The sequence below is a fragment of the Erythrolamprus reginae genome, chromosome 1, assembly GCF_031021105.1.
Source record: "Erythrolamprus reginae isolate rEryReg1 chromosome 1, rEryReg1.hap1, whole genome shotgun sequence".
In the NCBI taxonomy this organism is placed as follows: Eukaryota; Metazoa; Chordata; class Lepidosauria; order Squamata; family Dipsadidae; genus Erythrolamprus; species Erythrolamprus reginae.
In genome coordinates, this window is record NC_091950.1 from 421228882 (window position 1) to 421248595 (window position 19714).

The following is a 19714-nucleotide window of genomic DNA, read 5'->3' on the forward strand; positions in this document are numbered from 1 at the left end:
GAAGTTTGTTCCAAGCATCCACTACTCTTTCAATCAAATAATATTTTCTCCCGTTGCTTCTGATCTTTCCCCCAACTAACTTCAGATTGTGTCCCCTTGTTCTTGTGTTCACTTTCCTATTAAAAACACTTCCCTCCTGGACCTTATTTAACCCTTTCACATATTTAAATGTTTCGATCATGTCCCCCCTTTTCCTTCTGTCCTCCAGACTATACAGATGGAGCTCATGAAGTCTTTCCTGATACATTTTATGCTTAAGACCTTCCACCATTCTTGTAGCCCGTCTTTGGACCCGTTCAATTTTGTCAATATCTTTTTGTAGGTGAGGTCTCCAGAACTGAACACAGTATTTCAAATGTGGTCTCACCAGCGCTCTATATAAGGGGATCACAATCTTCCTCTTCCTGCTTGTTATACCTCTAGCTATGCAGCCAAGCATCCTACTTGCTTTCCTATTTTTGCCTTGTCTCATTTCCCCTCTTCCCTCTCTTAGTCACGTCCCTTATTCTGATGTTATAATTTTTCTTTCTTCCTCCAGGTTGGTTTCTTCCATCCAAGCCATCATGGCAACTCTTTCCGGCCTGGTGGTCATTTTCAGCTGCAGAGACGTGGTACACGACAGGTAATGAACAAACGGGGGCTTTTGTTTCATTTATTCAATTTTTATGCCGCCCTTCTCCTTAGGGTAGCTTACAACATGTTAGCAATAGCCCTTTTGAACAGAGCCAGCCTATTGCCCCCACAATCCGGGTCCTCATTTGACCCACCTCGGAAGGATGGAAGGCTGAGTCAACCTTGAGCCGGTGATGAGATTTGAACCGCTGACCTTCAGATTTATAATCAGCTTCAGTGGCCTGCAGTACTGCACTCTACCTGCTGCGCCACCTTGGCTCATATAGATAAATACCGACAAAAGGCAGCTGAAATCCTACTTGGACTTTGGACAGGATGCTCACCTGCCAAGATAGGACATTCCCGAATTGGAAGGTGGTCAAACATGCAGCAGGGTGATACCATGTAGCCTCAAGGCCATAAATGGGTAATCATTAGCCATTTATGGCTAAACTCAGAAACCCCCATTTCCAAATGTTTTTACTTGCAGGAAGTCCTCAATTTTCGAGCCCACAACGTCCATGACTTAGCGAGACCAAAAAGAATCATCAATCTGAGTCTTGTATTGGCAGTTCTGTGTTAGCAAAAACTTCAGAAGGATTTAGGGCTAGTGATTTCTGACAGTCTCCAATTGGTGAAGAATGCAGTCAGGTGGTAGGGAAAGCAAGTAGGATGCTTGGCTGCATAGCTAGAGGTATAACAAGCAGGAAGAGGGAGATTGTGATCCTGCTGTATAGAGACCCCATTTGGAATAATACTGTGTCCAGTTCTGGAGACCTCACCTACAAAAAAGACATTGATAAAATTGAACGGGTCCAAAGACGGGCTACAAGAATGGTGGAAGGTCTGAAGCATAAAACTTATCAGGAAAGACTTCATGAACTCAATCTGTATAGTCTGTAGGATAGAAGGAAAAGGGGGGACATGATCAAAACATTTAAATATATTAAAGGGTTAAATAAGGTTCAGGAGGGAAGTGTTTTTAATAGGAAAGTGAACCCAAGAACAAGGGGACACAATCTGAGTTTAGTTGGGGGAAAGATCAGAAGCAGCGTGAGAAAAAATAACATTTGACTGAAAGAGTAGTAGATGCCTGGAACAAACTTCCAACAGACGTGGTTGGTCAATCCACATGAACTGAATTTAAACATGCCTGGGATAAACATAGCTCCATCCTAAGATAAAATACAGGAAATAATATAAGGGCAGACTAGATGGACCATGAGGTCTTTTTCTGCCGTCAATCTTCTATGTTTCTATCCTCAGCCTTGGAGGTCCTGCAAAGCCCACATTAGCGCAAGTTGTGAGTTTCGCCTACAGTCACCACCTCCTCTTCCTCGTCCCCCCCCCCTCTCCCAATGTCTCTACAGGGTCTCAAGCGAAGTGGTTGGCCACGCCCCCGAATTTTGATCATGTGACCATGGAGTCTTCGGAGAGGGGGCGGCATAAAAGTCTAATATATTATTATTATTATTATTATTATTATTATTATTATTATTATTATTATTATTATTATTGGAACTCTGCAACAGGTCGTTAAGAGTGAAAAATGGTCAGAGGTCATTTTCACAATGTTGTTGTGAATGGTCACCCAAGGAATGATGGTAAACTGAGGACTACCTGTATTTATGTAGTTATCAAACTTGTACATGTCACCCATCTCACCAAATGTGGTTTACAGACATTGAATAAATTGCAGAAGACAACCTGGAGTTATTACGAGGATTATCCAGAAAGTCAGGTTACAAGGCCTGTAGCTCTCGCAGGGAATGTTCCCGGGGGAAGTTGGTATCGCGTAGTAGGCAGCCAGTGGAAGCAAACGAGCAGTGCCAGTGGTCAGTAGATCATTGACTGGCTTTGTGGTGAAGGTTAGAGATGACCATCCTCATTCCGTTTCCCTCCAAGTGTGAAGTGCACGCTGTAACACGCTACCTGAATGCTAAGGGCGTGAACACTGCTGCAAGGAAGGAAGGAAGGAAGGAAGGAAAGAAGGAAGGAAGGAAGGAAGAGAGATAGAGAGAGAAACAGGAAGAGAGACAGAGAGACAGAGAAAGGGAGGGAGAGAAAGAGACAAAGAAAGAGAGAGATACAGAAAGGGAGGAAAAGAGAGAGAAACAGACAGAGAGAGAGAAAGGAAGGAAAAGAGAGATGGAGAGAGAGACAAAGACAGAAAGAAAGAAAAGGAGGAAGAGAGAGAGGCAGAGAAAGATAGAAAGAGAAAAGGGGGAAGAGAGAGAGAGAGACAGAGAGAGAGAAAGGGAGGAAGAGAGAAGAATAGAGATAAATACAGAGAAAAGGAGGAAGAGAGAAACAGAAAGAGAGAGAAAGGAAGGAAGGAAGGAAGAGAGAGACAGAGAGAGATGAAGAGAGAGACAGTGGCAGAGAGAAAGGGAGGGAGCGAGAGACACACAGAGAGGGAGAGGGAGCGAGAGAAACAGAAAGAGAGAGATACAGAAAGGGAGGAAGAGAGAGAGGCAAAGAAAGATAGAGAAAGAGAGAAGGAGAAAGGGAGGAAGAGAGACAGAAAGAGAGAAAGGGAGGAAGAGAGAGAGGGAAAAGAAAGAAAGAAAGAAAAAAAGAAAAAGAAAGAAAGAAAGAAAAATGAAAGAAAAAGAGAAACACAGAAGGAAAAGAAGGAGGGAGGGAGGGCCACAAACCTGGCTGGCTCTAGGCACAGCTTCAGAAGATGCTTGCAAACAGCACAGCAAAGGCTGGAAGGGACCTCAGAGGTCATCTAGTCCAACCCCCTGTTCCCTTGAAAAATAGACCATTAAATTGGCCGCACCCACCCACTCACATGACCACATGGCCATGCCCACCTGAAGCACTCACCAGACCTCCAAACCAAGTCCACAAAATAAGCCACGGCCACAGAACCAATAAGAAAAAATTTCACATTTCACCCCTGGCCACATCCCTTCACCAACCTGCTTTCCACAGATAACCCAGAGGCATAACAAATTAATAATAATAATAATAATAATAATAATAATAATAATAATAATTTATTAGATTTGTATGCCACCCCTCTCCGAAGACTCAGGGTGGCAAACAAAGTTGGTGCGTGTTGTTTAATGCAGAGGTCTTCAAACTTGGGGCAACTTTTAAGACTTCTTTGGACTGGAGAATTCTGGGAGTTGGAAGTCCACAAGTCTTTAAAAGTGGCCAATTTTGAAGACCTCTGGAATGGGCTGCTAAATTGGCCACGCCCACCCAGTCACAGGACCACATAGCCACGCCCACCCAACCAGTCTGCCCCCCCAATAGTTTGAGGGTCCGCAAGTTGCCCCCCACCAACAGTTTGAGGGACTGTTTTAAAAGGGTAGAACAAGAAGCAATGGGTGCAAACCAATCAAGGAGAGAAGCAACTTAGAACTAAGGAGAAACTTACTGACCGTGAGGAGAATTCACCAGTGGAACAGCTTGCCACCAGAAGCTGTGCTTGCTCCAACACTGGAGGTTTTTAAGAAGAGATTGGAGAGCCATTTGTCTGAAAGTTATTTATTTTATTTTATTTTATTTTATTATTTTATTATTTTATTTTATTTTATTATTTGTTTGTTTGTTTGTTTGTTTGTCATACAAATATAGTATTGTATTGTAGTATGTTTACAAGTATAAAGTATAGTGTATATACATATATATATATGTAGATTGTTCTGAGTTCGGGTTTTGCCCTGTGTAATATTTTGCATGTTTATGCGACGTTTCGGTGAAATCACATTCACCATCATCAGGCTGAAGTTTCCAAGCTTCGTGCTGTTGTAAAATGGAAACTTGGAAACTTCAGCCTGATGATGGTGAATGTGATTTCACCGAAACGTCGCATAAACATGCAAAATATTACACAGGGCAAAACCCGAACTCAGAACAATCTACATACATATACCCGTGAAAATTTACGAAAACAAATATATATATATATATATATAAAAGTATATTTAAGTATAAAGTAGAGATAGAGAAGGTAAGAAAGACATTAGGACAGGGATGGTGGGCACGAAGGAGCACTTATGCACGCCCCTTACAGACCTCTTAGAAAAGGGGAGAGGTCTATTGTAGATAACGTAAGGTTGAAGATTTTGGGATTGGGGGAAGAAACAACAGAGTCCGGTAGTGAATTCCAGGCGTTGACCACTCGATTGCTGAAATCGTATTTTCTGCAGTCTAGTTTGGAGCGATTTACATTTAATTTAATCGGCTTCCTAGATTCGCCCACGTTTCTTCAACACTCCGCGGCCTGCACTGGCTGCCGATCTGTTTCCAGTCACAATTCAAAGTGTTGGTAATGACCTTTAAAGCCTTACATGGCATTGGGCCAGAATACATCCAGAACCGCCTTCTACCGCACGAATCCCAGTGGCTGATAAGGTCCCACAGAGTTGGCCTTCTCCGGGTCCCGTCGACCAAACAATGTCGTTTGGCGGGCCCCAGGAGAAGAGCCTTCTCTGTGGCGGCCCCGGCCCTCTGGAATCAACTCCCCCCAGAGATTAGAACGGCTCCCACCCTCCTTGTCTTTCGCAAACTACTCAAGGTCCACCTTTGTTGCCAGGCATGGAGGAGTTAAGATATTCCTTCCCCTAGGCCATTACAAGTTATGCATGGTATGTTTGTGTGTATGTTTGGTTTTTATAATTAGGGTTTTTAGTTGTTTTTTTAAATTGGATTGTTACATGTTGCTTTTACCATTGTTGTTAGCCGCCCTGAGTCTGCGGAGAGGGGTGGCATACAAATCCAATAAAAAATAAATAAATAAATAAATAAATAAATAAATAAATAAAGAAAGAAAGAAAGAAAGAAAGAAAGAAAGAAAGAGAAAATAATTTGTATCTATTGCGTGCTCTTGTGTTGTTGTTAAAGGTGAATTAGTTGCTAATGGGGAGTACATGGTGATGGATGATTTTATGAACAACAGTTAAATCAGTTCGGAGGCGGTGTAGCTGTAAATTTTCTAAACGTAATAATTGAAGTCTGGAGGAGCAAGGTAATTTGTTGTGTGAGGAGGAGTGGAGGACTCTTCTAGTGAAGTGAGAATGGTATGGGGTTGGACTAAAAGACCTCCGTGGGTCCCTGCCAACTCTGTTATTCTGTCTCACATGCAGTGGGCTTTGTTTTACTAGCAAATGTTTTGTGCATCACTCGCAGAAAAGCAGCGTTCTGTGTGCAGAGTTCGCGAGAGGCTTCTGGAAGGGCTATCTAAGGGCAGCAGGCTGATAGCATCAAGGAAAGAGTGTGTAATGACCACGGGTGAGGCATTTTACTGGCAAGAGGAAAATTATGCTGAATCTAGGGCTACATATATTTTAGAGATTTCTGGCGACGTTTCGACGAGGTCCCACTTGTCATCTTCAGGCTGGTGCTTTTCTCCTTGTGCTACAGCAAACACCCTAGCCCAGGTGTTTGCCCTAGCACAAGGACAAAAGAACCAGCCTGAAGATGACGAGTGGGACCTCGTCGAAACGTCACCAGAAATCTCTGAAACCTACACGGGAAGAAACCCGAATATGCCAAGACCTTCATACCTGTACCCGTGAAAATCTATGAAAACAAATATATACATATCAGCCTTCTGCTGCACGAATCCCAGCGACCAGTTAGGTCCCACAGAGTGGATCTTCTCCGGGTCCCGTCAACTAAGCAATGTCGCCTGGCGGGACCCAGGGGAAGAGCCTTCTCTGTGGCGGCCCCGGCCCTCTGGAACCAACTCCCCCCAGAGATTAGAACTGCCCCCACCCTCCTTGCCTTTCGTAAACAACTTAAAACCCACCTCTGCCGCCAGGCATGGGGGAATTGAGATCCTCTTTCCCCCTAGGCCTTTACAATTCTATGCATGGTATGTATGTATGTATGTTTGGTTTTTTATATTAATAGATTTTTAATCATCAATACCAAATTACTATTGTACACTGTTTTTATTGTCGCTGGTAGCCGCCCCGAGTCTCTGGAGAGGGGCGGCATACAAATCCAATCAATCAATCAATCAATCAATAAAATAAAATAAATAAATACTTAATGAACTCAATCTGTATAGTCTGGAGGACAGAAGGAAAAGGGGGGACATGATCGAAACATTTAAATATGTCAAAGGGTTAAATAAGGTTCAGGAGGGAAGTGTTTTTAATAGGAAAGTGAACACAAGAACAAGGGGACACAATCTGAAGTTAGTTGGGGGAAAGATCAAAAGCAACATGAGAAAATATTATTTTACTGAAAGAGTAGCAGATCCTTGGAACAAACATCCAGCAGACGTGGTTGGTAAATCCACAGGAACTGAATTATATATCCATTGTAAGATAAAATACATGAAATAGTATAAGGGCAGACTAGATGGACCATGAGGTCTTTTTCTGCCGTCAGTCTTCTATGTTTCTCTGTTTCTATACAGTGATACCTCGTCTTACAAACCCCTCGTCATACAAACTTTTCGAGATACAAACCCGGAGTTTAAGATTTTTTTGCCTCTTCTTCCAAACTATTTTCACCTTACAAACCCAAGCCGACGCCACTGGGATACCCTGCCTCCGGACTTCTGTTGCCAGCGAAGCATCCATTTTTGCGCTGCTGGGATTGCCCTGAGGCTCCCCTCCATGGGAAACCCCACCTCCGGACTTCCATGTTTTTGCGATGCTGCAGGGGAATCCCAGCAGCGCAAAAACAGGCGCTTCACTGGCAACGGAAGTCCGGAGGTGGGGTTTCCCAGCGAGGGGAGCCTCAGCGAAATCGCAGCATCACAAAAACACGGAGGTCCGGAGGTGGGGTTTTGAGGACTTCCGTGTTTTTGCGATGCTGCAATTTCGCTGAGGCTCCCCTTGCTGGGAAACCCCAACTCCGGACTTCCGTTGCCAGCGAAGCACCTGTTTTTTCGCTGCTGGGATTCTCCTGCAGCATCACAAAAACATGGAAGTCCGGAGATGGGGTTTCCCATGGAGGGGAGCCTCAGGGGAATCCCAGCAGCGCAAAAACGGGTGCTTCGGCTGGCAAAAGGGGTGAGTTTTGGGCTTGCACGCAATAATCGCTTTTCCATTGATTCGTGTGGCAGAAGGCGGTCTCAAAGATATTCTGGTCTGATGCCATGTAGGGCCTTATATGTCATCACCAACTCTTTGAATTGTGTCCAGAAACTAATTGGCAACCAGTGCAGGCTGCAGAGTGTTGACAAAACTAATATAGCTAAAAAACTTTAAAAACTCTAATAACATTTAAAATCATTCATTCCCATTCCCACAGCGAGACATACTAGAGACATACCAGGGAGCTAGGGTTTAATGGCCCCGAGCCTGGCGACATAGGTGAGTTTTAAGACTCTTGCAAAAGGCGAGGAGGGTGGGGGCAGTACGACTCTCCGGGGGGAACTGATTCCAGGGGGCCGGGGCCCCCACAGAGAAGGCTGTTCTCCTAGGCCCTGCCAAGTGACGTTATGTAGTTGACGGGACCTGGAGAATCTCAGAGCTTGCATTTGCGGAAACTAGTCTGTTGTGCCCAAGCAGCAAACCAGTCCAGCCAGCCCACCAACCCAACTAGCCAGCCAGCCACAGACCGGTAGAAATAGAGTTGAAGTCTTCAATGAAGCACAGCAGCAGTATGAAGTTGTGGAAAAATATATTTACTTCTTTATACTACTACTACTCTCTATACTATACATACAATAAACTAGTATCTTACTAGTACCTTGCTACAGCTATCTTAGTTCAATAACTCACAGGAACCAAGTTTTACAGTGTTACAGCTTCTTCAAAGCACACTTCTCACGAACAGCAACAGAACACAGCTAACAGCAAACAGACAGAGAGCGAGCGAGTGAGCAGGAAGCTCTTGCCTAGTTAAATACTTTTCACATAATTGCTAGGTTGCTGCATGCTCAACTGCCTCTGAATGACTCAGCATTCTTAACTGAGGCCTACTTTCTGCATTATGATATTAGCTACTGTTCTGTCGGGCTCTCTGGTAGACTCCTCCCAAAAATTTACAGGTACAAATTTCAGACACACACACGTTTGAAAATTCAAAACAATGTTCTTTATAATGAAAATTAACTTAAACCAAGCCCTCTTTTGGTATTGCAAAGAGCACTCGTCTCCAAACAAACTGGTAATTTGTACAAGTCCCTTATCAGTTCTGTGATACTTAGCTTGCAGCTGTGAGGCAATTCACAGTCCTTCTTCTTTCACAAAGTGAAACACACTTTGCTCTGGTTTAGTTTCAAAGCGGGAGAAAAATCAGCACACAAAGATCAAAGTCAGCAAAGCAGGCACAAAACACAACGATCAGATAATCCTCCACAATGGCCAAACCCACAGGCTGCTATTTATAGCAGCCTCAATAATGACCACAGCCCCACCCAACCACAGGTGGCCTCATTTTCTTTGATAACAATCTCTCAGTTGTTGCTGCCTGTGCATCGCTCTCCGCATGCGTGGCTGTATCATTAACTCTTGTTCTGAATCCAAGGAGGAGCTAGATAATTGATCTCCTTCTGAGCTGTCTGCCCCACTCTCCTCCTCCCTGTCACTCATGTCTTCTTGGTCAGAGGAGCCTTCATCAGCAGATTCCACCAGGGGCAAAACAGGCTTGCAGCATGTGGATGTCTCCCCCACACCCACAGTCCTTGGGGCAGGAGCTGGGCCAGAGCTAACCACAACACCTAGGGATTTTTAATTTCAACATGGCCAACTCTGTGGGATCTAACTGGTTGCTGGGGCTCACGGCGCAGATTAATGTCATGATGTAACAATTGAGAAGATGTCTTTTTAAATGTATATATTCTAAATAAAAATTATAATGTTAAGAATGTCATGAAGGAGTGAGACCTGACCCCATCTAGTCACCTGTAACGTTCTTCTCTCCCGCGACAGACACTGGCTGGCCAGGGAATATGTCTGGATTGTGGTGTCGTACATGACCTACGATATCTACGTCATGTATCTTTGCCACTGGCACAAGACTCAGGACCAAGGGCCGTCGGACGGGAATCACCCCTGGGATAACCTCCGAAGCTTTCTGCAGAAGGAACGGCTGATGATCACCCACCACCTCTTCATCCTCTTCGTTTTAACGCCGGTCGCTGTGGTGAGGCCGCCTCCTGAGGGCCAAAGGGGTCGTCAAGCTATAGGTCTAACGTGGGTCAGGGCCATCCAAGTTGTTGGGAGGGAAGTCAGTGGAAAACAATGTGATTCCTATTTTTTTAAAAATGAAATAGTTAATCCTCGACTTATGACCACAGTTGAGCCCGCCCCAAGTTTATTTTCTTAAATGAGACATTCATGAAGTGAGATTTTGTCCATTTTTACGACCTGTCTTGACACAGTCACTAAATGAATTGCTGCAGTTGTTAAGTTAGTCACCCGGTTGTTAAGTGAATCTCCCTCCCCCCCACCCCAAAGCGGGTGGAAATGTCGGTTTGTCGTATACACCGCATATAGCCATTTTTAGCCTCCTGAAGCGCCACCACTGCACCCCATTTTTGCGAAAAACAGGCCATTTTTCGCAAAAATTGGCACACTTTTGCCTCTCCTCAGCTCCCTGGAGCACTCTGCAGGCCTCCTAAACCATTTTTGCAAAAAAACCCTCACCCCATTTTTGCAAAAAACAAACCCAGGTGAAAAACAGCATTTTTCACAAAAAGGGGGTGTTTTTGCCTTTCCCCATTTTTTGCAAAAAACAGATGAAAAACAGGTTTATATTTGCAAAAAAAAGGGGGTGTGCAGAGAATTTGGAATTTCATTTCATTTCATTTCATTTTATTGGATTTGTATGCCGCCCCTCTCCGTAGACTCGGGGTGGCTAACAACAGTGGTAAAAACAACATGCCACAATCCAATACTAAAGAAGCTAAAACCCCTTATTATAAAACCAATCATACATACAAACGTACCATACATAAATTGTAGAAGCCTAGGGGGAAAGAATATCTCAGTTCCCCCATGCCTGACAACGTATGCGTAGAAGCAAAAAAAAAAATACCCGAAAACTCTCTCGTACATCCCCTCATCAGATTGTATTAATTGGACTAATAGATTATAATAAATGTAATGATAAATAATAAATTATAATATTTTATTTATTTATTTATAATAAATTATAAATTAATAATAAATAGATTTTGTTTCCTGCGTATGCGCAGAAGCAAAATCTCACTCGGACGCTTGGACTTGCACGCTGGAGATGTATGTGCAGCTCAATTTTCACTACCGGTAGAAACCCGCTACTGGTCTTATACACCGATGCGTCTTATAGTTTGCAAAATACGGTAATTCCTTCAAAGGAAGTAATCCTTCAATGCCTTAAAAACTACAGCGGGAGATGAATACGAGATAAGGCAACACCTGGGGAAGCGGATGTTTGCTAAGCTGCCGTTTTAAATGCTCGGGAAAGGTAGCGTAATGCGCAGGCAGATATTACCGCCTGTGAAGCCTGCAATGGACATCAAAGGCACGTCCACTTTGCCTCGGGTTTTATTTTCTTGGGAAGGCGTGGGGCAGTTGTGTAACCTTTTGCTAGATCAAAGCCAGCCTTCCCTCGCACGCCCAAGTCTCAGGCCTCCTCAATGAGATCGTACTGGATTCCTCTGTCCCAATCTGTGGTTTGTTTTTTTCCCCCAAGATCCGACACGCAATCATGATTTGGCCTCAAGTTTCGCTTTGATCTCGGCGGCTCAAAATGAGCCTCCCTTCCTTTTGGGCCTCTCAAGTTGCTGCTCAGAGGCTGCAAATTAGCTGTGTGCTTGTGTGTGAACACATGTGCCCACGGGGCAGTGAAGGGATGCAAAACCTTTTTTACTACCACGCTGTGGGTGCGTGGCTTATTTGGTGGGTGTGGCTTGCCGGCCCTGTGACCAGGTGGGAGCGGCTTGTTGATCATGTGACGGGGTGGTGGCGGCTTAAAAGTCATGTGACTGGCTTAAAGGTGCCCAACTTCACATCAAGGGTTAGGGTTAGAGTAGTGATGGCGAATCTATGGCAAGCGTGCCACAGGTGTCACATGGAGCCATATCTGCCGGCACATGAACCACTGTCCTATCTTAGCTCCAGCATGCATTTATGTGCCAGCCAGCTGATTTTTGGCTGATGTGGAAGTTCTGGAAGGGCATTTTCAGCCCCCAGAGGGCCTCCAGTGGGCAGATTTGGGTGTTTTTGCCCTCCCCAGGCTCTAGGGAAGCCTCTGGAAGCCTGGGGAGGGCAGAAAATGGGCCTACGGGCCTACTGGAAGTCAGGAAACAGGCTGTGGGCAGGGAGGGGCATTTTTGCCTTTCCCAGGCTCCAAAAAAGCTTCTAGAGCCTGGCGAGGGCATCAAATTTGCAGCCCGCAAGCCAGATGCGTCACATGCTGGCCACCCCCATGCCCAGTTTAGCGAAGGGGTGGGAGTCCTGATACATCATGTTGCGGGATGCTGCTGTGACATGAGATTGACACCCTTACTCTAAAACATCCCTCTCTCTTCCCCCCAACACTCTTCCTCTCTCTCTGTCTCTCCCCTTCTGTTTCTCTCCCTCTCCCCCTCCCTCTCTCCTTCACTCTCCCCCCTTCCTCTTTCTCTCTTCCACTTTCCCTCTGTTCCTCTCCCCCCCTCCCTCTCTCTTCTTCCCCCTCTTCTCTCCCTTTCTTTTCCTTTGTCTCCCTCCCTCTCTCTCTCTCATTCCCTCCCTCCCTCTTTCTCACTCCCTTCCTCTCTCACTCCTTCTCTCCCTCTCCCTTCCTTCCTCTCTCCCTCCCTCCATCTCCCTCCCGTCTCATCTTCCTCTCTCTCCCTTTCTCTCTCCTGTTCCTTTCCCACTCTCTCCCTCTCCCTCTTCTTCTCTCCCTTTCTTTTTCTTTGTCTCTCCCTCCCTCTCTTCCTCTCTCCCTCTTCCTCGCACCCCATCTTCCTCTCTCTCTCCTCCCCTCTCTCCTTCTGTTCCTTTCCCACTCTCTCCCTCTCCCTTTCTTTTTCTTTGTCTCTCCCTCCCTCTCTTCCTCTCTCCCTCCTTCTCCCTCTTCCTCCCGCCCCATCTTCCTCTCTCTCTCCTGCCCTTTCTCTCTCCATATGTTCCTGTCCCACTCCCTCCTTCTCCCCTCCTTCCCTCCCTCTCTCTCTTTCTCTACAGCATCTGCGAGGGGAACTCGGTGACTTTTTCGTGGGCTGTATCTTCACTGCCGAGCTCAGCACCCCATTTGTATCTCTGGGGAAGATCCTGATGCAGGTAAATATTGCAGACCTGGGACCTCTGCATCTGATGATGATGATGATGATAACAACAACAACAACAATAATAATAATAATAATAATAAAAATTATTGTCATTGTCAAAAACAAACAAATTGTCATTGGCAACGAAAGTCGTGTGACACCCAGAGACCAGTCCCACCATACATAAAATCAGAATAGGTAAATTTAAAAATAGAATAAAAAATAGAATAAAATGTCCCACCACTACAAATTCCCCACCCTGAGCCACTCAACCATCTACATGACAAACCGAGTAATATTCTCCAACAGTTTGCTGATGGTGACCCTTTAGTTCGTTGTTAAGTGCGAGCATAGCTCTGGGATAAAAACTATTCAGGAAACGTGTGGTCCGAGTTCTAGTTGTTCTGTATCTTCTGCCAGAAGGCAACAGTTCAAAGAGATTGTAATCGGGATGAGAAGAGTCTTTGAGAATAGTATGCACCTTCCTAGAACAGCGAGATGTGAAGATGTCATCCAGGGTGGGTAGCTGGAGCCCAATGATGTTCTGGGCAGTTTTAATAATTCTCTGTGTTCTGTCGGGCTCTCTGGTAGAATCCTCCCAAAAATTCAAAGGTACAAATTTCAGACACACACACGTTTGAAAATTCAAAACAATGTTCTTTATAATGAAAATTCACTTAATCTAAGCCCTCTTTTGGTATAGCAAAGAGCACTCGTCTCCAAACAAACTGGTAATTGGTACAAGTCCCTTATCAGTTCTGTGATACTTAGGTTGCAGCTCTGAGGCAATTCACAGTCCTTCTTCTTTCACAAAGTGAAACACACTTTGCTCTGGTTTAGTTTCAAAGCGGGGAAAAATCAGCACACAAAAGGTCCAAGTCAGTAAAGCAGGCACGAAACACAACAATCAGATAATCCCCCACAATGGCCAAACCCACAGGCTGCTCTTTATAGCAGCCCCACTAATGACCACAGCCCCACCCAACCACAGGTGGCCTCATTTTCTTTGATAATAATCTCTCAGTTGTTGCTGCCTATGCATCACTCTCCGCATGCGTGGCTGTATCATTAACTCTTGTTCTGAATACAAGGAGGAGCTAGATAATTGATCTCCTTCTGAGCTGTCTGCCACACTCTCCTCCCTGTCATTCATGTCTTCTTGGTCAGAGGAGCCTTCATCAGCAGATTCCACCGGGGGCAAAACAGGCCTGCAGCATGTGCATGTCTCCCCCACATCCACAGTCCTTGGGGCAGGAGCTGGGCCAGAGCTAACCACAACACTCTGTAGAGCTTTTTTGTTCGCTACAGAGCTGCTCCCATACCAAGCTAGAATGCTGTATGTCAAGACACTCTCAATGGTGCTGCGATAGTAGGACAACAATAGATGCTGAGATAAATTTATCTTCCTGAGTAATAATAATAATATTTTTAATGTTTTAAATAATTATTAAAAAAAACAGACAAAATCATGATCTGTCAGTTGCAAAAGACCACCGTGCTTGGATCTGCACCCATTATACGAAAATACACACAGATTGATTGATTGATTGATTGATTGATTGATTGATTATTTAGATTTGTATGCCGCCCCTCTCCGCAGACTCGGAAGTGTTCAACATGTGATATTGTGATACAAAATCCAGCATATAAATCTTGTTTGCGGTGTATTATTGTAGAATAATAATAATAATAATAATAATAATAATAATAATAATAATAATAATAACAACAACAACAACAACAACAAAAAACAACAATTTTTATTATTATTATTATTATTACTATTATTATTTTGTTCACAAAAACAGCAATACACAGCAAATTAACTTTATATGCTGGATTTTGTATCACAATATCACAAGTCGAACACTTCCCAAGCGTCTAGGACTATGTGATGTATTTTCATGCGATGCGTGCAGATCAAGTATGGTGGCCAGTATGATAACAGATTAGGCAAGTAGCTCAATTTTATTTCATTGCGATAAAAGTTCAGTTCTAGATAATGATTTAAATGATTAAAGCATTTATGGGTAAAAACATACTATTCAATTATTTCCTATTTTAAAAGTACTTATCAGGAAAGACTTAATGGACTCAATCTGTATAGTCTGGAGGAGAGAACGGTAAGGGGGGCACGATCAAAACATTTAAATATGTTAAAGGGTTAAATAAGGTCCAGGAGGGAAGTGTTTTTAATAGGAAAGTGATCTCATTACTGGGTGTATCTAGGTACACCTGTAATAGCTCACGTGGCTGTGTTCTGGACTAACTAAAGACTGATTGTTAGCAAGCATGGTTTTTATGATATACAGTGGTACCTCTACTTATGAACTTAATTCATTCCGTGACCAGGTTCTTAAGTAGAAAAGTTTGCAAGAAGAAGCAATTTTTGCCATAGGAATCAATGTAAAAGCAAATAATGCATGCAATTGGGGAAACCACAGGGAGGGTGGAGGCCCTGTTTCCTCCCAGGAGATTCCTAGAGAGGCCCCATGGAGGTTTCTCCCCGCATTTTCCGGCCCTGTTTCCTCCCAGGAGGTTCCTAGAGAGGCCCCACAGAGGCTTCTCCCCGCCTTTTCCAGCCCTGTTTCCTCCAAGGAGGTTCCTAGAGAGGCCCCACGGAGGCTTCTCCCCGCCTTTTCTGGCCCTGTTTTCTCCCAGGAGATTCTTAGAGAGGCCCTATGAAGGCTTCTCCCTGCCTTTTCCCACCCTGTTTCCTCCCAGGAGATTCCTAGAGAGGCCCTACGGAGGCTTCTCCCCAACTTTTCCTGTCCTGTTTCCTCCCAGGAGGTTCCTAGAGAGGCCCCATGGAGGCTTCTCCCTACCTTTTCCACACCTGTTTCCTCCTAGGAGATTCCTAGAGAGGCCCCACGGAGGCTTCTCTCTGCCTTTTCTGGCCCTGTTTTCTCCCAGGAGATTCCTAGAGAGGCCCTATGGAGGCTTCTCCCCGCCTTTTCCCACCCTGTTTCCTCCCAGGATATTCCTAGAGAGGCCCTACGGAGGCTTCTCCCTACCTTTTCCACACCTGTTTCCTCCAAGGAGGTTCCTAGAGAGGCCCCATGGAGGCTTCTCCCCGCGTTTTCTGGCCCTGTTTTCTCCCAGGAGGTTCCTAGAGAGGCCCCATGGAGGCTTCTCCCTACCTTTTCCACACCTGTTTCCTCCAATGAGGTTCCTAGAGAGGCCCCACGGAGGCTTCTCCCCACCTTTTCTGGCCCTGTTTTCTCCCAGGAGATTCCTAGAGAGGCCCCATGGAGGTTTCTCCCCGCATTTCCCTGCCCTGTTTCCTCCCAGGAGATTCCTAGAGAGGCCCTACGGAGGCTTCTCCCCGCCTTTTCCCACCCTGTTTCCTCCCAGGAGATTCCTAGAGAGGCCCTACGGAGGCTTCTCCCCAACTTTTCCACACCTGTTTCCTCCTAGGAGATTCCTAGAGAGGCCCCACGGAGGCTTCTCTCTGCCTTTTCCAGTTACAGTTTCAAAGGCTCGGGTTTGTAAGTGGAAAATGGTTCTTGAGAAGAGGCAAAAAAAAATCTGGCACACCCGGTTCTTATCTAGAAAAGTTTGTAAGTAGAGGCATTCTTAGGTAGAGGTACCACTGTATGTGATTTTAGTGATTTTTTAAAAACTGTTTTTACTTGTATTGTGTTTATAATTGTTGTTAGCCGCTCAGAGTCTGTTTTGGAGTCTAAATAAATAAATAAGTCTCCGAACGCTCTTCAAAGGCAGACCCATGTAGAGCGCATTACACTTTATTTATTTATTCATTCATTCATTCATTCATTCATTCATTTATTGGATTTATATGCCGCCCCTCTCCGGAGACTCGGGGTGGCTAACAGCAATAATAAGACAGCGTACAATAATAATCCAATACTAAAAACGATTAAAACCCATTAATATAAAAACCAAACATACATACAGACATACCATGCATAAAATTGTGCATGGTATGTCTGTATGTCTGGCGGCAGAGGTGGGTTTTAAGAAGCTTACGAAAGGCAAGGAGGGTGGGGGCAATTCTAATTTCTGGGGGAGTTGGTTCCAGAGGTCCGGGGCCACCACAGAGAAGGCTCTTCCCCTGGGTCCCGCCAAGCGGCATTGTTTAGTTGACGGGACCCGGAGAAGACCCACTCTGTGGGACCTAACTGGTTGCTGGGATTCGTGCAAAGGAACAGCTGCTGGAATTTCTCCCCAAGTTTGCGGAGCCGCCCCGAGTTTGCGGAGAGGGGCGGCATATAAATCCAATAAATCTAATCTAATCTAATCTAATCCCAGCTTTGATGTTTTATGTGTGCATCAGCGCTTGCCTCTCCTTTTAACCTTTTTCTTATTTTTTTGGGGGGGGTGGTATTGACAGCTGAAAATGCAAGATTCCCTCCTGCACAAGATCAACGGCATTCTCATCCTGGTTACCTTCTTCCTGTGCCGGATCCTCCTCTTCCCGTTCATGTACTGGGCCTACGGGCGACAGGTCAACGTGCCGATCTACGAGGTGCCCTTCCGCATCCCTCTGCACTGCAACGTGGCCAACGCTTTCCTGATCGCGCCGCAGATCTACTGGTTTGCTCTCATCTGCCGCAAAGCGACGAGACTCTACAGCAGGTCGCCGGCACCGGACCGAACGCGATAGCAAAAGGATATCAACGACGCCTGAACATTCCCTTTGGAGCCAACCTGCCTCACTTTACCAAACTGGGGGATTTGCGGGAGGCGCCATTTTTGCAACTGGCTACTATTGTTCCCAGCCGAGATGGAGGGTCACCACTCGCCTACGCCGAGGTGCATTTGTAGTCACCAAACATCCGTATGATTCCTAAGCCTCCCCGTATCCATGCCCAGCGACTGCAGCGGTGTTCCAGATGGGACCAGCTGTTGAAAGTAGAACCTGGAACTTGTGGATGGCCAGTCCTTTAGAACCCTATAAACCTCTTTTTTTTTTTGGCCCTGAGATCTTGAGTAGGTGGTTTAGGGCAACGAGGATAAAGAATACCACTCGGACTGATCTACACGTCCTTCGTTGATAATTCCTCATGTTTTCACTGCCGTACCTTGAAAAAAAATGCCTGCCTATAAACCAGGGCTGTCAAACTGGCGGCAATGCCCATCCCAGCTCTGTGACAGCAAAAAACATCGTGTGACAGCAATGTGACGCGCCAGACTTGACACCCGTGTGCTAAACCCTCTTCCATACGTTCTGTTGCGTCCGGTTGCTTTTGGTGAAATATGGACAGCCTTATTTTGACCTCTGGATCGCCGCCTCGATTTCGCCAAAAGTTGCGAGGGATCGCTCGGTGGAAAATTTTAGTGTCCCTTTTGGGGTTTTTTGGTTAAAAATACATCTCAACGTTCTTGTCTTTCCCAGCCCTACGGATCACCGTGCCCAGAAAAATAACAAAAGAGTTGGGCTCGCCCTCGTCCCAAATCGTGGAAAGATGCTCACTTCGAACGCACAACATTGCATTTTATTTTAATTTTTTTGCACATTCCGAGTTTTCCCTCGCACAAGATGGAAAACGTAGCCGACGTCATTTCGGAATGGGTGCCAACTTTCGAGCTGGATAACCGGATCGTGATTTAAGAAGACTAAGAAGAGAATTTGTGGTGCTCCGTGTGTTTGCGTACACACGTAACAATCAACGAGGCTTCAATAGTAGCATTCCCACTGCCGTCTTGATTTTTTCCCCCTGACTTTGCAGATATTCAACAGAGAAAGGGAGGAAAATTGAGAGAGCGATCCGAAGTGAAGATGAATCGGACGTTGCTGAGGATGGACCAAAGTGGCTGTTCAAATCTGGAAGGATTCTCCTAAAAATTCTGTTCCGACCTGGCTCCGAAACACAGTCGTTGACACGGGTTTCCCAGGCGAACCACTGTTAAGGGGTCCATCCATAGGCCGTGATCAAAAATATTGACATGTTTGAGGACATGCAGCAAGATGCTATGGATAAACCTTCTGTAATTAAATAAACTATTCTTTTATTAGAAGCCCCAGCAAAAGGTTTTTTCTCTCTCACCGCAGGCTAACACATACATTGCTCAAAAAATATAAAGGGAAAATATAATAATAATAATAATAATAATAATAATAATAATAATAATAATAATAAAACTACAGTTTAATGTTTCCAAATGTAAAATAATGCACTTGGGGAAAAGGAATCCTCAATCTGAGTATTGCATTGGCAGTTCTGTGTTAGCAAATACAGTGATCCCCCGAGTTTCGCGATCTCGATCTTTGCGAAACGCTATATCGCGATTTTTCCACCCGATGACGTCACTCCCTTCCTTTCTCATCTTTCTTTCTCTCTCTCTTTCTTTATCTTGCTTCTTCCTCTCTCACACTCTCTTCCTCCCTCTCTCATCTCTTTCTTTCCTTCTCTCTCTTTCTCTATCTCTCCCCCTCTTGCTCTCGAGCGGCAAGCAAGCAGCCGGGCGGGCGGGTGAACGGGCAAGCGTAGCGGCCGGGCGGGCGGGTGAACGGGCAAGCGAGCGGCCGGGCGGGCGGGTGAACGGGCAAGCGAGCAGCCGGGCGGCCGGGCGGGCGGGCGAACAGGCAAGCGGAGCGGCCGGGCGGGCGGGTGAACGGGCAAGTGAGCGGCCGGGCGGGCGGGTGAACGGGCAAGCGAGCAGCCGGGCGGGCGGGTGAACGGGCAAGCGGCAAGCGATCTTGGGGTTTCCCCTTTGCCTGGGCGGCAGGGAAGACCCAGGGAAGGTTCCTTCGGCCGCCCAGCAGCTGATCTGCTCCGCAGCACGGCAGCAGCGAGGAGCCGAAGATGGGGTTTCCCCGTTGCCCAGGCAACGGGGAAACCCCATCTTCGGCTCCTCGCTGCTGCCGCGCTGTGGAGCAGATCAGCTGCTGGGCGGCCGAAGGAACCTTCCCTGGGTCTTCCCCGCTGCCCACACGCAAACTCCACCATCTGCGCATGTGCGGCCATGGAAAAA

General features: G+C 45.7%; 1 protein-coding gene across 2 annotated transcripts in view; it reads left to right on the forward strand.

Annotated features, from left to right (window-relative positions):
- Window positions 1–18757, forward strand: part of TLCD3A (TLC domain containing 3A) — a 48109-nt gene extending 29352 nt beyond the window's left edge. For both annotated transcript variants that reach the window (XM_070735422.1, XM_070735423.1), the window contains 4 exons: window positions 539–622; window positions 9465–9678; window positions 12693–12788; window positions 17130–18757. In XM_070735422.1, the coding sequence (XP_070591523.1) occupies window positions 539–622; window positions 9465–9678; window positions 12693–12788; window positions 17130–17402 (667 nt within the window). In that variant the 3' untranslated portion in view covers window positions 17403–18757. The remainder of the gene's footprint in view (window positions 1–538; window positions 623–9464; window positions 9679–12692; window positions 12789–17129) is intronic.
- Window positions 18758–19714: the final 957 nt, after the last annotated feature.